General features: G+C 30.9%; 2 protein-coding genes across 2 annotated transcripts in view; both read right to left on the reverse strand.

The window, feature by feature from the left end:
* The window catches only part of LOC123007500 (neurogenic protein mastermind-like), a 29,163-nt gene extending 14,239 nt beyond the window's left edge, over positions 1-14,924 (reverse strand). The window contains exons 1-2 of the mRNA XM_044402834.1: positions 14,043-14,924; positions 8,672-8,873 (exon numbers count right to left, since the gene is read on the reverse strand). Coding sequence (XP_044258769.1) covers positions 8,672-8,827 — 156 coding nt within the window. The 5' untranslated portion in view covers positions 8,828-8,873; positions 14,043-14,924. The remainder of the gene's footprint in view (positions 1-8,671; positions 8,874-14,042) is intronic.
* Positions 14,925-17,976: 3,052 nt separating this feature from the next.
* LOC123007122 (elongator complex protein 4) lies at positions 17,977-19,575 on the reverse strand. Its single transcript, XM_044402187.1, has 6 exons — positions 19,378-19,575; positions 19,276-19,311; positions 19,101-19,216; positions 18,533-19,048; positions 18,255-18,483; positions 17,977-18,209 (listed from the first exon to the last, which is right to left on the reverse strand). Exons 1-6 carry the CDS (start codon positions 19,484-19,486, stop codon positions 18,130-18,132), a joined length of 1,086 nt encoding a protein of 361 aa, XP_044258122.1. The 5' UTR covers positions 19,487-19,575; the 3' UTR covers positions 17,977-18,129.
* Positions 19,576-19,585: the final 10 nt, after the last annotated feature.

Here is a 19,585-nt window from a genome sequence, read left to right on the forward strand (position 1 = left end):
AGTGTCAATGGTCAGTGCACCGGATGCCATTATGCTCTTTATTAACTCCTCTCGCCCCCAACAAATCTGATTGAAATTTTCTATTGAGCGCTTTTGGTAAATGAATTTTAATTAGATCGGTTTTTAATAAAAATTCTGTTTCAAATAATTTTGTGTTGTTTTTAATTTCTCATTTACATGAATGTAAAATACATTCTGTACGTTTCACTGACAGAACAGAAAGTTTATCAAACTTTATTGGTTTAATAAAGGTGAAATTTGATATGAAATTGTAAGTAGAAAACGTACTTTTAAATCGATTTTGCGTTCGAAGAAAATTACACAACTACACAAACAACATTAGATTCATGAAAACTAACGCAAGCACTAATTTACGTAAAACTTGTCCTTCCTCCTCAGTGTTTGCAATTGTTATGTGAATTTCTTAAATCAGTTAAAACTCGAAAAAAAAAAAGAACTTTTGCAATCATAAAAAAGTTTTAATCTTGGGCGACAATCGGGAATGTCAGACACCAGCACGTATGCAGAAATAGCCACTCACCCTGCACAATGGGCCACTGAGACCAGTCATTAATTTTAACTTGGAGTTAACTTTGAAGTTATAGAGACAACTTTACTGGTATGCAGAACAACGTTAATGGTGGAGGATAATAACGTGTATACGTGACAGAAACGCAAAAAGTCATTTCTATTTAGTATATAAAATTGTTACAATTCAACGAATCTCATTGTATTTTCCTTCACTCTTCTTCCAATTTACAATCCGAGCAAATCAGCTTTTTTCTATTCTCCGAAAAGCATACAATTTCGAATTTCGTATTCCGACGATGTTCAAATAAGCATTGACAAGAACACACGAGTAGTGTTCACTATTTCCGCGACGAAACGATGGCGTTGTTCATGTGGGAGAGAGAGAGGCAGGGCCGGGGTCGAAACGGACGTCGTATCGTATGTATATACTTTTATCTGGTCTGTGTTACAGTTGGCAACAGCGCAGAGGAGTTTATGAGCTCGCAATGCAGGTGCACTGTTGTAATCTGTAAACTGAGATCGTCACACGCCGCTCTGTCGTAAACTACAATAAACAGCGCCCTTCTTCTGCTCTACCCGATGTGTTTGTAATTTGCGCCGTGAACCTTGCGCTCTATATGCCACCACAGCCAAGAAAACGCGAATATTAGTAGTTCAAGGGAGAAGTTTACAAATGAACCAGCCAATCGATCACTTCCACACAATTAAAAAAAAAACTGAAGCTCTTGTAATAATAATCAGGCAGTTAATCATAGGGACTACGCATCCAACCCAATGACTTTTTTTAAAGGACGACTTCCACCCTGTTTATCTATATTTAAAAATCTGTTTTTTTATACATATTTATATTATACATGGAAGACACTTTATACATGAATAAATTTAGGTCAACAATAGACTAACTCAACAATAAACAGTTAATTACGAAGTCTGTCTATACACGTGACGTTAACAAAGGAAACAATAAATTTGATCAGCAATCACGTTATTTTTTAACATTTCGTTTTGTTATGCAAAAGTTTAAAGATGCATTTTTATTCAAATGTGCCATTGTGTCAAGAAACTGGTTTTTACGTCAGCTGAAACGACGACACTGAAAATATATAGATTTTTATCGTCGGCGACTCTTACTTTTACTTAGAATTAAAAGCAGTAAAAGAAGTACAAATGTAGGGAAACAGGAGTGTTCAAGAAAATACGAAAAGTCGGAGAAATTATTTTACAACTGCTTTCTCGATACTTGGCAAAAGTAACGTTAAGTTAAACAAGAAAGTCAATATGCATAGTCGATTTTGATAAAAAAGTGTTCTACACAATGAAAAGCTGTATCCATTATTAACTGTTCAAGTTACCGTTAAAATTAAAATGTTTAGTTCCTGTTACATTAACAAATGGTTAAATTTTCACGCTCTGTTGTTTGAAGAGACAAGGAATTGACAATTTTAAATTAATTATTATCAAAGCAAAAGGATAGTGAACTCTTTGTACCTGTATGAAAAAATAATGAAAATATTCATTTAATTCGTCAACCAAAAATTTACTTCATTGTGGAAAAATAAATTTGCAAAAAGTTTTAATTCAGAAAGTCAGTATAGTAATAAGAAAATCATTCCAAACATTCTTTATTCCTCTTTCCAGTGATTTTTTGTTTAATTTATACTGAATTTTTGAAATTATGAAAAGATACATGAACGAGGTAAAGTAAGTACAACAAGTTTTGTGAATTTAAATTTCTATACCAATGATTGTATTTTTTTCTTTTCTTAGCAGGTAGGTACTGAAAAATTATTCAACTTTTTTTGACTTATTGAAAACATAGAGTATTAGTTAGATACATATTTTATATCAAACAACTACATACAGGGTGCACCAGAACTCGCGCCCCAAAGAAAAAGTAAGATAAGATACCAGAAACATGAAAAAAATGTTTAAAAAATTCTGTAAAAAAAATTAAGATTTATTTTTTGATATTTGACATTTTTTTATGTCTATTTAATGATACTGATGATCTTGTATATGTTTTTTTTTTATAATTATTTAGTATAAAAATTCTATCTATAAATATTTCGAAGTTATGAGAGTTTAAATTTTGCACTTTGACTCTATTTATTTCTGTTGAAAAAATAATTTTTCAAGTTTTTTTTTCCAGTCTATTAGAAGAGGAAATAAGGAAGAGGTATCCTAAATCGTAACTCTGTTTAACGTTATTTGTGGATTTTATTGGCAAAATTTTTGTACCTTTACTAAATAATTATAAAAAAAACATATAAAAGATCATCAGTGTCATTAAATAGACATAAAAAACAGTCAAAGGTCAAAAAATAAATGTCAAATTTTTTTGACAGATAGAATTTTTTTAACATTTTTTTCATGTTTCTGGTATCTTATCTTACTTGAAATTTTTCTCTGGGGCGCGATTTCTGGTGCACCTGTATAAATACCAAAATAAAGTTTTTTGACCTTTAAATAGCATTAGGTCCCCCTTTGGCAATCAAACTGAATTCTGTCATAAGACATATTTGTGTTTTTTTGTAAAATGCCTTAGTACTCCAGCCGTAAAATTAGTGTACAATTTGTACATATTTTTTCACACATATTGACACTGGTATAAAACATTAAAATTATTTCTTAAAAGAAAGACAGTTTTTGCTCTCTCTTGCAATAATGCAAATTTGGATAAACTGCTTTTTGGAAGTCTGCTCCTTATTTATCTTTATTCCCTGTTGGGAGAAAAAACATAAATTCAATATTGATAAAGATTGAAATTTTGCAATCTTTACTTATAATTATAGTTTTCTTTGCTTCTAATGCTCTAATACAGATTAATACTCCTCTTGGTGACAAGTTGAAATTTGTTATAAACTTATAAAGGTTACAACCTTGATAATGAAAAACACTCTACATGTCATAATCTATTAGTAGTTTCAGATCTGAAGACGCCCTGGCAACGCCAAAACCGGTTTACACGCAAAATCACCAAAAGCTTTTCGACAATTTTTCAAAAATTGGAACTCATTTCAAATAAACAGTAAAATGACAATAAATATAAAGACATAAAGAAGGATTGAACACACCTTTCTATTGAATAAAGGAACATAATTTTCTTCACAGTAGCACATATTACCGATCATTACCCATCATTGTTATTAATTGTAATTGAATAATAATACGCCATAGTTAAGTGCTTATTCATAGTCGTTTTATTTGCAATTTTTTTTTTTAATTAATACAACCGCTACCTACATACTGTCAAGGTAAATTTAATTGATTTTTTTCTTTGTAAGAATACCATATGAAAATATTTCATGAAAGTATTGTATATACTGCCCTTTTTAAATTATCATAATGAATTCTAAAATATTAATTTGTTTATTCACAATCACTAATGTAATATGCCGATTACTAACCTTTTTAAGGTTTGGAAACATGTCATTATTTCTCATGAAGAGTAATAAATGTTACTCCTCTTGGGTGGTAATATGCAGGACTGCCAACGTTAAAATTACGAAAATACCGGGAATTTTTTCTTTCAAATTGTCAAGTTACGCATAATATTTTGCTAAATTAGTATTCAATTGCTTTTGTAGCAGTTTCTCTTACTTCTGGGGGAGTACACTGCTCCAGTTCGACAATTTTAAATCAGATTCACACATTATTTCAATACTTACTTTGACATTTCTGAAATGTCAAAAATCAAATGCCATTTGCATGGCCTACCACGTTTAGACCTTAACTTTGTTACAATTTTATTTTACTCAAATTTTTTATTGAAAATAATGTGATTGTGAATAAAATAGCATACAAACCTCGGTGGTAATGGCATTACCCCTTGTGCTTTATCCGATCTCTCAATCGTATACATAAACACTCGGGGTAATGCCATATTTACCACCTCGCTTGTAATGTACTATTTCTAAACAAACTAAATTTTTCACCATCAAAAAATGTAAATGGCAAAAAACTATTGACAATTTCTGTAGGTTTTAACAAGAAATTTACATTATTTTCCAACTATACATAGATATAAACATAAATATCCCACTTATACAAAGATGGTTTTTACTACCATTTTAAACCTTAGAAAATATTGTATGGATTGAAGGATAAATTTTATTTATGAATAATAAGGCGTTTATGAATGGTAATTGTAGAAGATACTGGAACTTGTGCTATAATAGTTTCAACTACGCTGTAATCTACGAACATATGTAGAGGATACCTTGGTGACAATTTTAAAAATATACTTCAAGGTTAAATAAATTAAAATTTATAATAATTATAGGTACTTTCAATGCACTAATTGGCAAAACACAACTTGTTACTCGTCGGTAATACAGTGTGATTTTTTTCCATCTAATTAGCATAATTGATAACAATGGCTAATGTCCAATTATAAAATAATGAAGACAATAATAACAGAATTAAACCGTTATTAACTTGTTTTATTTAAACCCAGTCTGGTATATAACACGTTTCTCCAAGAACAAAACTAAATTTTTCTTTTGAAATTAGATTTTCATTATATGACAAGTAACATTTACGTAATCTTGGGTCATAATACCGTCGGAGGTCAGTCGTCCTCAGCATAGAGACATCCGTTCGTTCAGGTGCTGTAACTGTAGGGGAAAACTATTTGCTGATTTCGGTGGGTCTCTATAATGACTGTCGAGATGTTTCGTTCGACCCTGAAACTCCTTCAATCAATAAACGACCGACGATCGCTCGACTTCAAAATACTGTTATTTTGCATGCAAGAAATCTAAGGCAGGTAGAATGGATATTGTAAATGAGTATTATTTTCATTTCGAGCTGCATTGCGTGATCTCTGGCGAACTGGACGACAAGAGAAGGGCAGGAGGGTATGGAATGCGATGCACTTGCAAGCTTGCTTATGCCAACCGGACGACACATCGGACATTTGGCCTGTGTCCACCACAGTTTACGTTTTACCATTGCACAAAAATCCTTCCAATTTGAAGTTGCACAATTAACATACAAAGTTTTACGCGCATAGTAGATAGATGTACTTGGTAAAATTAATTTTTCGATTTATTGCCAAAGTGAAAATTTGGAATTTAATTAGAAAGTTCCAGTTTATGAGTGACACTTGTTTCAGACCACACAACACAAACAGTAAAGGATCATTGTATTCAATAAATTACAATAAAGTGAAACTTCGGTAATCCAAACAACTTCATTGCTCAATAACCGTAAAATACAAATAACTTTACGATTGTTAATTATTGAAAACCGCACCCATTTTTTTTACGTGTGGTAGACAATTTAACATACAACTAATAGGAAAGGGTCATGACCTATAACCTTTGCTTCAATTGTCGTATTATATTGTGAAGATGCCGATTTCTAAAACTTGATTGACAAATTACAGCACTTACATTGTTTTCGTAAAATTTTTAGCAAATCACAACACTCGTAAATTATTGAAACAAATAAAAAATAATACAACAAATTTTTCGTTTGTAACAAATATGTTTTTTATCCACAAAAAAATGTTAAAATTTGATAATTTTCTAAAAGTTGATTGACAAATTACAGCACATACATTGTTTTCGTAAAATTTCTAGCAAATCACAATACTCGTAAATTATTGAAACAAATAAAAAATAATACAAGAAATTTTTCGTTTGTAACAAATGTTTTTTATCCACAAAAAAACTTAAAATTTGATAATTTTACTTTCAATACACATGTTATTATTTACATAAAAAATAGTTTTCATTCAAATAATTTAGCATCATTTTTTCAAGAAATGCAATACATAGAACTGCTGATAAATCGAGCGTCATAAAATAATTCGCGTCTATTTTATTTACAAAACAGATTCAGAGGTTAACATACCAGAATTCCACATTCAGAAGTTTCACCTAACATGAAAACATACGGTACGAAAAGTCACCTATATGATTATGCAATCTATAAATTGATTTTAAGTTAGGAAGTCAACACCTTTATAAATCTGCAAAAAGGTAGACATAAAAAAGAAACTAATTACTTAAAAATATAAATAGTGAATAGAACAGGTGGATTAGAAATGAATGACTTGAAAGTAAAAAAGTTTTATTCTTCGACACTGTCAAAATTTACGGTTTTTCTCCCGTGTAAGAAAGTTTTGACAACTGTTTGGCATTTCTCAATACGAAACGTCAGATTATTTTTAACAGATTTAAAGCAAGTTTAAGCCTTATTGAGTCTAATTCGAAGAATAAAATGTTGTATTCAACTCGTCTGAGTGTAAATCGGACGCTTTATTCCACCTCGTGGATGATAAACCACTCGTTACACTCGTGATTTAAATAACCCAGTCAGTGAAATAATCCGTCCGATTTACACTCAAATTCGTCGAATAATAACTGTTTTTGCATCGGGAGAAATAAAAGCAAAACAGAACGGAAAAATAACAGAAAAAATATATAAAAAATTACTTATGAAAATAAGAGAGAAGGTTCAAATGTCACAATAAATCTTCTAGTTCAGGGCAATATCTCTAATTTTACGACGAATTAATATTTGAACAGATTCAAAATTTAATCCCAATTCTGATTTTCCAATTAAAACTTCCAATTTTTTATTGGTAATAATCGCGCGAGAGAAACCCATTGGATGAACATATCTCGCTTCGTGTCCGGTATGGGATGGAATTGCTTTTCCTCAATTCCCCTGCATGAAACGCCGAAATCCAATAAAGCACGATGCAGTCGATGTCCAGTCGAGAGACTTGTTTTATTCCACAAAATATCGACATCCGCCTTCAATATCAGAGCATGGCTAAAATTCTCTCGGATGAAATTTCCATCCCTCATGTTTGCACCCTCAGAGCTTATGTATGTGATATGCATTATTAGTTCTAGAAATAAAATTTTCGTACAAGAAAACTTTCGTCTATTCTACCCTGTCAAAAGCTCAGGTAGGCTTCATCAGAATCATTCTGTTTCATCATTTATGAAATAAAGTCATAGAATTACATGCAAACCGTGACTTAAGCTGTGCTTCTCCTCTATCTTATCTCATTTTGTTTTTTTCCTTACTTCGGTGTGAGGATGAAATAATATATAAACAAACACCAATCTTACTTAAAACATTCTTGACACAACTCTGGGAATACCATTCACGTCTCACAATATCCGGTAAGACGTCGATAAAGAGGAACATTCCAACGCTTCGACGGAAGTTGGCCGAGTGTTGGCGCCTTTTTTTAGATAACTTAAAAATTGTTACGTCTCACTGAGAATCAAATAAAAAAAAGTTCCGTAACCTGGGCTTAATTACCTGGACGATACTTTTGCTGGGTTTCCAGGATGTTGCGGTTACCTTGATTCAACATCACAGAAAGGCAAGCCATGTGAGAATTAAAATTAAACGACGACGTTATCGTGTCCAAAATATGAATCATTCGACAAGGTTAATACCCCTTTGAAATTCTTGAACGTGAAAAATGGCAATGTTAAAAAATTTCAATCAAAAACTAAAAAAAATCATTCAAGAAACTCACAGAAGGATCTACTTTGTCCATTATCTCAAAGTTGCAATTTCGATTTTTGCAATTGCTTTTTTCATATATCGTTATTATCATCAGCGCATTTCTTAAAATTATCTTCTATGATTTCGTTTTTAAAATATGTATTACTTTTCTTAAAAACATTTTTGCTTCAAATTTTTCGGTTTACAAGAAAGCAAAAATGTTGTGTAAGTACTATTATTAAAGTAAAAAAAGTTATTGTTGCCATTTCCTTAAAAAATCACCATTTTCGGTCTATATGTAAAAAAAATCATTTTTTATAATTCAAAAAGTACTTGAAGTTTTGGACAAATATCTTAAATGCAGTGAAAACGAGAGCTTTAATTCTGCAATTTTTTAATAAAACTGACATGGATAAATCTAAATAAGAGATGTGTTTTAAGAATTATTTTAATATTAAAGCGAACTAACCAATTTCAAATTACAAAACTGCAGTTCAAGGTTAATTAATGATTTCTGCATGGTAACGTTTAAGCACGAATCATTTAAATTGTTCATTTCCGGTGACGACATTCCACTTGGACATGACATCCAATGATCATGCCGAATTCAAGCCTTTAAGATTTGACTATTTTGTCTTTTGGTCAGGAAAGGACAACTTACCACGTGCACGCTGCTCTGAATCGATTCCTGCTGCTTCTTGTCCTTACTTTTCGGTACTCTTTTCGCTTTGGCGTCTAAATACCGCTGCTTCAGCTGCAGAGTGTCTTGAAGATTTTGCTCACAGAGACCGGTAAAGGACTGGTCGAAACGCGGCATGCAGTCGTTCTGTCTTCTTCGATAATTTTCGATTCTTCTTCGAAGTCTGAAAGGAAAAGATTCTCGATGTTGACTGATGTTTTTAACTTTTGTGAATAAACAAACGACAAATAATTCCGCAATTAAAGGAAATAGTGCTCGGAAAAATATATGAATTATTTATTATTGTTTCAGACAATTGTTCCATGAGCAAAAATTATGGGTTCATTTAAGTTCAAAAAACGGACTACTACAAAAATATCATCCTTTTATTTAAGAGAGTAATATTTTCGTTTCGATGACTAAAACAACCTGCGATGCTCTTATTATTATTCAACCTAATTATATAACACGCGATAAACACAATTAATGTTATGGTAAATAAAAATATTCGTTAAAACGGAAGATAAAAGTAATCTTTAAAAATTGATGTTTAAATATTATTTATACGTCTTTATCACGTCCAAACTGTAAATATTTTGTAATTAGCGGAAAGTATGCTTGTTGCCATCAGATGTTGCGATGAATTCAAATTGTAACGTGACTGATAATTAATAAAAAATTATTGTTAATTCATCTAATTAGTCGTAGAATAATGGTGTACATTATGTGGAAGTTTATGTTGGTCAAAGTAGTTGATATTCTTATATTTACACAAAGATCGATAACCTTATTGAAACAATTAAGTGTATCCTTTATGCACATTGTAAATAATGTTGTAGGTAAAACCAACATGTAAATTTTGTTCTTGGAAGTAGTAATAATGAATAAAGATGAATTAAAAATATCGTATTTCCTAGTTTCCCAATTGTTTTCCAAGTGGAAAGTAACGTTTTTAAGCATGCAAGAATAACGTACCGATTTTTTAATTTTTTTATACCATTTATTTAAAACTTTATAAATGAAATAAATTAACATGACACAGGCTCTAAATATTTCATAAACACTAAAAAAACACACTAAAAACAATAAATAATTTTCATACACAATCAAAATTAAAGACAATTTTAGTTTAATAATAGTTATTTATTGTAAAGAGTCTTACAATGTATACATATAATCCACGAAAAGGTTTAAACGCGAGAATGAAATTCTCGTTTTGAAGTGACCTTTGTCAAATTAATTTTTATTCAGAAGTGAGCAGGGCTAATCACGAGGCGGTAAGATCCGTGTGTTTTATTAATATCATAAGACATCTCGTAGTAGTGGTAATATGACTTAATAATAGACTGGTTATGAATAAGTTTCTTAAAACGTTCGATTATTATTATGTTTATCTTATTAAGATAATTTATATTAATATCCATACGTTATATTTTCACAAGTGAGCAATATTCAAAATACAAAGTTTGTAATTTGATTGACAACAGAGCGACTAAGTATTGTGTCAAATTCTTATTTGTTGTTTACTTGAACAGTTCTAAGAAATGTTAAAATGATGAATATACATATAACAATAACCCAAAACTCATGGAAGCAATTTCGCTTTAAATAAATAAATACTCGTACATACAGGGTGTTCCGTTGTTACATATTTAAGCAGGTGATAGAATATTCAATTTTAAATTGAAAGTTTCCTATGAACATGTATTGAAAAATATTGTATAAGGGAGCTACATCTTCTGAAAGAAGTGCATCTTTTAATAGATTTTTTTTAATATTTCAGAAACCATTGTAGATAAAATTACAAAATGTGGTACAACTAATAATCTTTATACACCCAAACAAACTCAAAGATAAAATAATGTTGAAATTTTTACTCACGGGCGTGCTAAACTGAGGGGTTTAGAGTAAAAAGTACCCCAACTATTTTGGCTGTTGGTTCTTGACACTTTTAGCCACAAAATTCCAAATTCTAGTTTCTCCCAAAAAAAAAGGTCTTGTGTTTTTTCAATATAACTTACCGTTTTTGAGTAAAATCAGTTTACAATTTGCCTTACAGACCGTAAAGAGGATAAAAATTAAAAATCAAACTCATTTTAACTTTTAAGACGCCCGTGATTAAAAAATTCGACAATTGATCTTTGAATTCGTTTGGGTGTTTAAATGTTATCAGCTGTACCAACTTTTGTAATTTTATCTATTCTGTAATAATTGGAAAACCCCATTAAAAACGCATCTCTTTCAGGGGGTGTAGCTTGCTTACATAACATTTTTGATACATGTTCATAGGAAACTTTTGTCTTAAAATTGAATATTCTATCAACTGTTTAAATTTGTAACAATAAAAACGGAACATCCTGTACTTATATTTATTTTTTATTAAGCAACTCATTTTATCTACGAAACAGTTAATGTTACACATACACATTATCATAAATAAAGAAGAACATTAAAAAACATTAAACTGATTTTCCTAAATAAATTATGAAGATCAATTTGTTTGTCATTTTTTTATTAATTACCTAATCAGACTGATAAGTATGAATAAAATAAATTACTCTTTATTACGTATAATATATATGTTAATAGTTATACGAAGTCCAAAATGCACAAATGAAGTAATTTTGATCGATTTAAAAAGCTCCGAACTAAGAAATATTAGACAAAAGTGCTAATTTTTATTTAAAGAAAACATGTTTATTCTGAATCTAGAGCAGAAAATTTGTAGTTAATTACAAACTGAAGTACAAAAAACAAAAAAATTACTTTTTTCCATTTAAATTTAATGAATTCAAAGCGAAAACCCAATCTACCTCATCCGTCAACAGACTCTTAAAGCCAAAATGCTGAAACATCAATTATGTGAAATCTTCCATCACAACTTACTATTTATAAACTACTTATGTTTGTCAACATTTTGTCAATCGTAAACACTAATTAGAAAATTTATTGCCCAAAAATTGTTCCACTATTACTCCTTTCTACATATAAAAAAGTTTTTGTCACAAATAGGTTTGTAATTACTAATAACTAATTACAAAGTACCGATGATAACCTCTTATATCAGCTAAAATCGCACAAAACTGTTTAATAAATTAAATCATTTGATACTATCAACATTCCGGATATTAAAAAACAAATACGTAATTACAAATGTCGATAAATCATTTTGCATTAATTATCCCAAATTCGAACAAAATTAAAAATATGGATTATCCCTTGCTTTGTGTTTATTTCAAAGTGAAAGATTATTTTGATTATCAACTGTAACTTATTTTACTAAAACTTTTTAAAACAACAACGTGGGAATGTATTAACTCAATAATAATTAACTGTTAGGTTTTTACTTTTACTGTCAATACATTTTTAATGAAGTTTAACACTTTCGTTTATTTGTAAACATATTATAAAAATTACTTCACATCAGTGTATGGGAACCTTCCCGACATAGATAGGTTGTATAGTTGGTACCAACAATATTTGAGACTCATTATAGAATAAGAAGATTACAGCCCACGGTGGTTGATGGGGCTTGCGGTAGAAATGCCATAAACAAATTTGCATTTCTTAGGACAGGCACGTTTCAAAGGTTTGTAGGAAGAGATGGTCCGTAACAGAAATTTGTTTTTGGGCTTTCGTCAAAATAAAATAAAATTAATATTCAGCTATATTTTGAGATTGTTTCTTTACAAATCTGCATTATCACTTTAATATTAAATTAATATATAAATTCCCAAATGTTTGCCTGTAATAAATTAAAAGCCTACCACGAAAATTCCTGAATACGGTCCTTTTGTAAATCTTCAGGGTAGTACCACCAGCAGCGAAAAATTATTACGGCCGACCGCAAGGCTGCTTAATCCCCAATAAAGCTTTGCATACGTCAATCTCAAATATTCCTGGTGACGACTATACTGAAGAAAATTTAAGATACAAGAAACATTGCAGTTTAACGATTTTGAAGTATAAAATTCCATTGAAAAATTAAGTTTCCTATAACAAATGGTATTTCCAAGATATAACGTCCAAGAAAAAAATATTGTCACAAGCAATTCTTAAGTATGAAGTTAGAATTTGACAAATTCAAAAATGATCGACGTGAATTAGTGGCATTTGCTGAATTTTTTTTTAATTATGTATTGTGTTATTAATTTATTATTAAACAATGAATTTGATCCACTGTGTTATTGAAATTGAATATCGTTCACAGTACCAACTAAAAAAACTGAAAAAAATATAGCTGTAGGTATTTGAGTCAGTCTGTAAAATTATCAGATACTAACTATAATATTTCGACGCCAGTTGAGTTATTAATTGAAGCTGGGCTGTTTAAGCAATTGTTAGATATGGGACAAATAATTTAACAAAATAACGAGCGCGACTTCAAAATATGTATTTGGGGGTTGTCGCCTTAAAGCATCATTTTCTTAATGATGTATCAAACTCAAATCTGGAAAAACACAAAGTTTTGAAAGAAGCCAGTTTAACAATCCGACTAGAAGGACCAAAAATATGTTACTCGAAAAAGCAAGAGACCAAATACAGAGTTAGAAGAGACAACATCTTCTTATTTTAAATGTTAATTCTTCTGGTCATTCAAGTAACAATATTACACTAATAGAATTTGTAAAAAAACGAAATGCATTTTGAGAAACTTTTACATACAGGCTGATTCAAAAGTGTTGGACCAACTCTCGAATGGTGATAGACTTTCAGATAAGCACAAAAATGAATTCAATTTTTTTTCAAGGCTTTTTTGAGAAAAACCAGAACTGTCAATTTCCATATCATGATGTAGCTCTTATATTGTCTATTTTTTTATGTTTTCTTTTCAGAATTAATTTATTGAATTTGCTAGTTTGTTAAATGTTTTGTACACCATAAGACACAAGTTGGTATTTTTTCTAATCAATTTGTTCAATGTTACAATGTTACTGGCGTTTCCGCTAACTAATGTCAAGAAAACATTATCTGAACGGCTAAAAAATTAACTTAAAATTTAACAATATTTTAACTAATTATCTTTCTTCTTAAATTGTTTTTACATTTTGTAATATCTTTGTGTCATTGCGTCAAAAAAAAATGATGACGTGTTTCGAAACAATTTTCTACTTTTGGTTTCGGTTTTCTTCTTGTGAGATTTTTTCCTCCTATATCTTATCAATTTTATTAAAATTATGTATGGAAAATGCTCAATTGTTAGATATATCCTTGACAAAACGCTTCTTAAGCATGTTACTTTTTGGAAAGTTAGGATATTGTCCCCAAACGCCATCCTTTCTATTTATATCCCTTAAGGGTTTCCGTTGCGATCTAAAAAGGTTTACCCAAATAAATATTATGAATAACCCACCTTTCTACCACAGCTTGTCGCTTGGGAGTGTTGATTTCGTGAGGAAAGGGCGACAGTCCCGGGGGCTGTGGGACGACGGGGGGGACTGTCCCTCCACCGTCGTGGCAACCCCCTGGACCAGAGCTGGCTTGATCCAGTGTGTCGATCTGCCTGTCCGTTTTTACATCGCACTTGCAAATAAATAATTTCACACTCCTGAACTGACCATGACTTGAAGCGGGTAGTTCAAAACAGTCTCGCACCCAACTGCACAATGGCAAAACACATTTTATTTAGATAAACGACCTTCAAATTTGTATCTCCAGACGTGTCAATCAGTGTTTAGGTACAGCTTGCCTTCTTAATTGAGTGCTGAAGGTTGTAAACTGATGTTTTGCGTTGTATCCATGTGCATTTTAACACGTTAAGAACATAGGTGTGCATTTCGGGGCCCCTTTAACCGTTCAGACCACTCCGAGGCAGATGTGCTTCGAGGGGGCTCTTCTGACGGATGTAAACACAAGGTTCAGTGGACTTTTTTAACAGGTTGTTTTAGAACGCATGGCGCTTTTTTCTACTCCTCCGTTCTTCAAGCTGATGAATGAAACTTTATTTGTTTATTCTTCGAGGACTCGAAAAGTCTAATTTAAGTGGCGTGGAGAGGTTATAAACACTGTGTCTAGAGCAAAGTTGGGCTCTTTTGACTCGAGGCTTGTTGTAACCGACGCACAGAGGACGAAAACTTCACAGACAATCTCTTTCGACACAATCGCTTTTAAAACAATTGTTTCGGTGTTTCACAACAGTTTATTTCAATACGAAACACAAACACACTTTCGCTCTCTCGTTTACTACACACACCGCAGCCATTTTAGAACGAATGGCGTGCCAGTGCAGCCACCTGTCACATGCGAAATGATGATGGGTGCCGAGATCGTCGCGTGCGCGTCTTCACGACACTACACGATTGGCACACGAATGAATGCAGAGACGGATTAAGAAGGATTCTAAATAGAAAAACTTCTTCACTTTTATTAGCTACACTGATATCTTAATTAATATTTTTAGGTGGTAACAAAGTAACATACTTCTGTTGTTATCAATCAAGATAATAGAGAGGAATGTCCGTCCTTAAGACAAAAATTGTAAAGAAGTCGAAATTATTTTGGCATTATAGGTACTTTCTACACTGGCGGACACTGAATTTTGGACATCAAATTTATGTCAGTTCAAAAAATGTCAACGCAAGCCACGCTTTATTGTCATTATGATTGACGTTAAAATGTGAAAGTTCAATTAGTTGAAATTTATTTTTGACGTCCATTTTCCGAAACAATAATGTCAGCAATACGTCTTTTTATATAAGTTCAATAAATTATTTTGATTTGTTGTCATTAAGCAAGAGAAAACTCTAGTTTCAGGATAAAAATTACAAAAACTGAAAGTGAGGATAGTTGCCTAAGTTACATTTTTATGTCAGTCGAATGACAAATCGTTCAAAATTCCATCTCCGCCAGTGTATGGAGGTTTAAAAAGTAAAACACAATTTCAAGTGAAACAAAAAAATCAATTCATGTATCCTATATTTTACTTTCAAAAATATTACAAAATTAAGATCCAATTTATATATTTAGTCAAATTTTTGTTTTGTTTTTAAGTTCTATAGAAATGTACAGTGGCGGTCATTGAAAAGTAATACACGGGATTTTGACTCATCCTCTCAAAATTTAAAAAATTGCATAATGTAATGTTTTCTTTGTCGTGATTGTCAGTGTCACTGAAAACGTCAGTTTTGCCAAATTGTCGAATGTACAGAAGGAGAAATAAATGTGAATACAATGACTGTCCTTCAAACAAAGAACAAGATTCTAGTGATATTTTAAACATGACAGTGATTGTCAATTTCAAGGGAAAATTTACAACGCCAAAATTTTTTTATTTGTCAAGTGTATTACTTTTCAATGGCCGCGACTGTATATATTTGCAGTATTTTTTACCTGTTTCTTCACATTACCTTGAATCTTAGAGTAATATATGATGTACCTATTGTTGAATTTCTTTAATATTTTGCTTTAAACCTATATGATACTTGTCTGCTTGTGATATTATTACACTTTATGGTTAAAATTATTATATATAAAATGTTTTTTTTTTCTTGATGGCCTTTAGAGATTAAAAGCTTTTTATATCTCGAGACTTTTCTATTGTCAATTCGTCACTTTTCATAAGGCTTTTTCTATATGATAGAATAGAGCTTCTTAGCTTCAAATTTGGCAGTAGGGTGCATTTGTAATAAAAAAAAAATTTTACAAAGAAATCAAATGTTTGTTACTTACTTCATCTCAAAAAACGAGGTTTGCGACGTTTTTTGTTAGTTGTATACCTATATCTCGTGCCATATCTATCACTTCTCTCATTTTTTGTATGAACCTTTTACCTTATGATTTATCAACGTTTTGAAAAGTTAAAAAAAGTTTCAGATTAATAACTTTTTAATTTTGACTTAACTCCTTGACTCCAGAATTTTGAAGACTTGTAAGGTCAAATTAAACAAAAAATGGTTTGCTTTTCTTATTTTATAATAATTATTAGAAATTATTAAGTTATTAAGGGGACCTAAACTGCTCCTAAACTCCCCACACCCTAATCACACCACTAGATAAAAACTCACGATTTTTATACCTGAACTCTAGCTACAAATTTAAAAATAAAAGACTCCATTATTTCATGTAGAAAAAATTAAAAGTATTCTAACAGATTATGGAACAGCCAGGAAGAATAAACAATTTTTTTTTTAATGCAGTCACTATTAAATGTAAGCAACATTAATACGCACCGGTATTACTGGTTGCATGTACAGCTCTATAAGAGGGCCAAATCAACAAATAGAACAAAGTTCTTTTTATTGTTTTTTGAGTTAATTAGTTTTTTTTGTGTTATTCTATAACTCATTGATTTAATCAATAATCTTATACGAAAGTTCAGTTTTATTCGCTGATAAAACAGTTTAATCAGTCGATTATTGGGACCGGGGTGAGAAAAACGCTTTTGAAAGCAATAATATCTAGGCATCAATAAAAATTTACACTATTGATTGTGTTTTATTCATTTATATTACTTATTACTGAGGCAGGCAAGTAGGTGATTACGCAACAAAAACATTTAACTGTATTGCCGGTTGCATTTGCGTGGACCAAATGGCGTCCATGAAAAGATGTCGGATCGTTTAAGGAATTATTTTTTTGCTTTAATGCCAAAGAGATAAAACCGACAAGACTAATAATAGCCATCGTAGATTCAGTTATAATTATTCAAAATTTGAAATCAAAAAATTGTTGCAAAATGTATAATAGGTTGCGGTAAAATTTTCAAAAATTCCCCACTCATGAAAAACCCTGTATATTTTTACTTCATTAAATGGAAATAATTTATTTTTTCAGAACTGATTATATGTTCAAACTAACATTTCATAATAATGAGCTTGATCTCGTTCTACTAAATTTTTGAAAATATTATTTCCTCAGTTAGCCCTGTAAAATAATTCCAATATTAACAAGCACTAAGAGATAAGCATAATCAATAATATTCAGATAATGACCAAATCGTTATGTGTGATTATCTGTCAATAACAACTTACCGTTTTACCTGCCTGATAAGGAACAAAAAACATGTTTTTTTATTCCAAATGCGTTAAATGTAAAACTTGAATGATACCTATGTTATGCACAAACGAGATCAAAGTCCATCACGTGTTGTGACGAAGAGTGAATTATGTAGAAATGATAATAAGAGAACTTGTTTTTAATTGTGTAAGAGTATTGTTGATAAAATAATTCAAGCTTGCAAATTTCATGAAAGAATTAATTATTATTGTGGATCATTATTTCAAAAGTCGATCCTATGTAGGACATACTGTTTTCCAATCAATGAAATTGGGGCTATTGTTATCCAAAAATAGAATATGAAAACATGTACTTTATTTATCACTACAGTAATTATATCACATCACTGATCAATATAGTAAAACGGACATAAAAACGTATCGTTACTGTGAAAAATATAATACTCTGAAATAAATAATTGGTAATCAATCAAAGGTACCATTGAATTAAAATTCTAGAAGATGTTTAGTACTACTTCCACATCCCAGGGATGGAGTAGCCTTTTTTTCATGAACCTCCTGCACATCTAAAAGAAAACAATCATAATTGACAAAAAAACAAACTAAATTACCTGGAGGCAAATGCAGTTTTTCTATATGAAACTTTTTCCTTCTCAACTTGAAAACATATTCAACTGACCCTGGATGTTTGGAAGCGAATGAATTGATCGCTGCTAATTTTGTCAAATGAAAAAATCCATGATAATCTGATAGGCTAAAATTATTTTCTAATTCAGTTCCAGAAAATGTTTGTAGTCTCATGGCAATATCACTGGAGTGAATGCACCTATCAAGAGAGTTCTAAAAAAATTCTCCATTAAAACTGCAACAAAATAAAACAGAAAATTACTTCATGATATAGATGTGTTGGTATTGTTATCACAGCCACAGCAAAAGCAGATCTCACCAAAGCTCTAAGACAAAATATAAACATATCCAAATCGCGGCTTTCATTCATTAAATGAAATGAATTTCGATGGGGCAACCACATGGGTGATCCCAGAGAGTGGACACCTATTCGAAGTATGGTCCTGTTTGGGGGATTATCTTTCAGAAAAAATTTTCCTTCTTTGATTTTTTCTTTCACAGCTTTAAGTAATTCGTTATAGGCAGGATTTGCAAACATACTGTTACCAGTTTCTTTTCTCTGTCCATTCCAGTAACAAATATCGGAATTTTCTATGTCTTCAAGTGACATAGATTTAGACAGATCAAAATTATGACCTACACTATAAGACTCTTTTTCCGCTGTAGGCAAGTTCTGGTATCTGAAAGCTATTTTCATTTTCTCAGTGTGTAAAGATTCAGAATTAGGAATTGGACAGTCCTCAGAATCATTAGTAATCACAGCAGGAAGGTTTTTGATCTTTAAATAGAAAGTCATTTGGTCTAATTAAAATGATTTCTAAAATACTCACAATGTCATAAGGGTTTATATCTAAACTAGCGACTAGTGTAGAATGTTTACTGACGATTCCTTCAGCTAGGAAATAGTCCAACATAATTTTTGCATGGGAACCATAAATATCTTCCTCTAAAAACACAAAAAAAAAACAAATTTATTTAATTTACTTTCAAATAAAGCTGGCCTACCTATAATACTGACGGTCCCCACGGGCAAACCACCTCCTGTAATTATAGAAAAACCGTTTTATATCAAAAACAAGGACAAATAACCTTAAAATTTTTACATACCCAATATAGAGTCCAAAGAATGAATTCCAGTCGAACATAATAGTTGAGCATTTTGACTATTTATAATAGTCCCCGGAATTTTTAAATTTCCTTTTGAAGGCTTTTCCATTTAAATATATTTTGTGAAATAACTTACTCTAACGAATTCTAGCCTGTATTTAATGATTGAATTTTCTTCAGTGTGATGGCACCACTAGCACTATTTTTG

The sequence above is a fragment of the Tribolium madens genome, unplaced genomic scaffold, assembly GCF_015345945.1.
Source record: "Tribolium madens isolate multiple individuals breed KSU strain unplaced genomic scaffold, Tmad_KSU_1.1 Scaffold_3;HRSCAF=73;Tcas5.2_LG2, whole genome shotgun sequence".
NCBI lineage: Eukaryota > Metazoa > Arthropoda > Insecta > Coleoptera > Tenebrionidae > Tribolium > Tribolium madens.

Bases quoted from the DNA above. Each gene is read 5' to 3' on its own strand.
- LOC123007122 (XM_044402187.1), bottom strand. From the start codon at position 19,486: ATGGAAAAGCCTTCAAAAGGAAATTTAAAAATTCCGGGGACTATTATA. The intron at 19,312-19,377 runs GTATGTAAAAAT...CTATAATTACAG, and splicing joins TTCTTTGGACTCTATATTGG to GAGGTGGTTTGCCCGTGGGG. The intron at 19,217-19,275 runs GTAGGCCAGCTT...TTGTGTTTTTAG, and splicing joins GGGGACCGTCAGTATTATAG to AGGAAGATATTTATGGTTCC.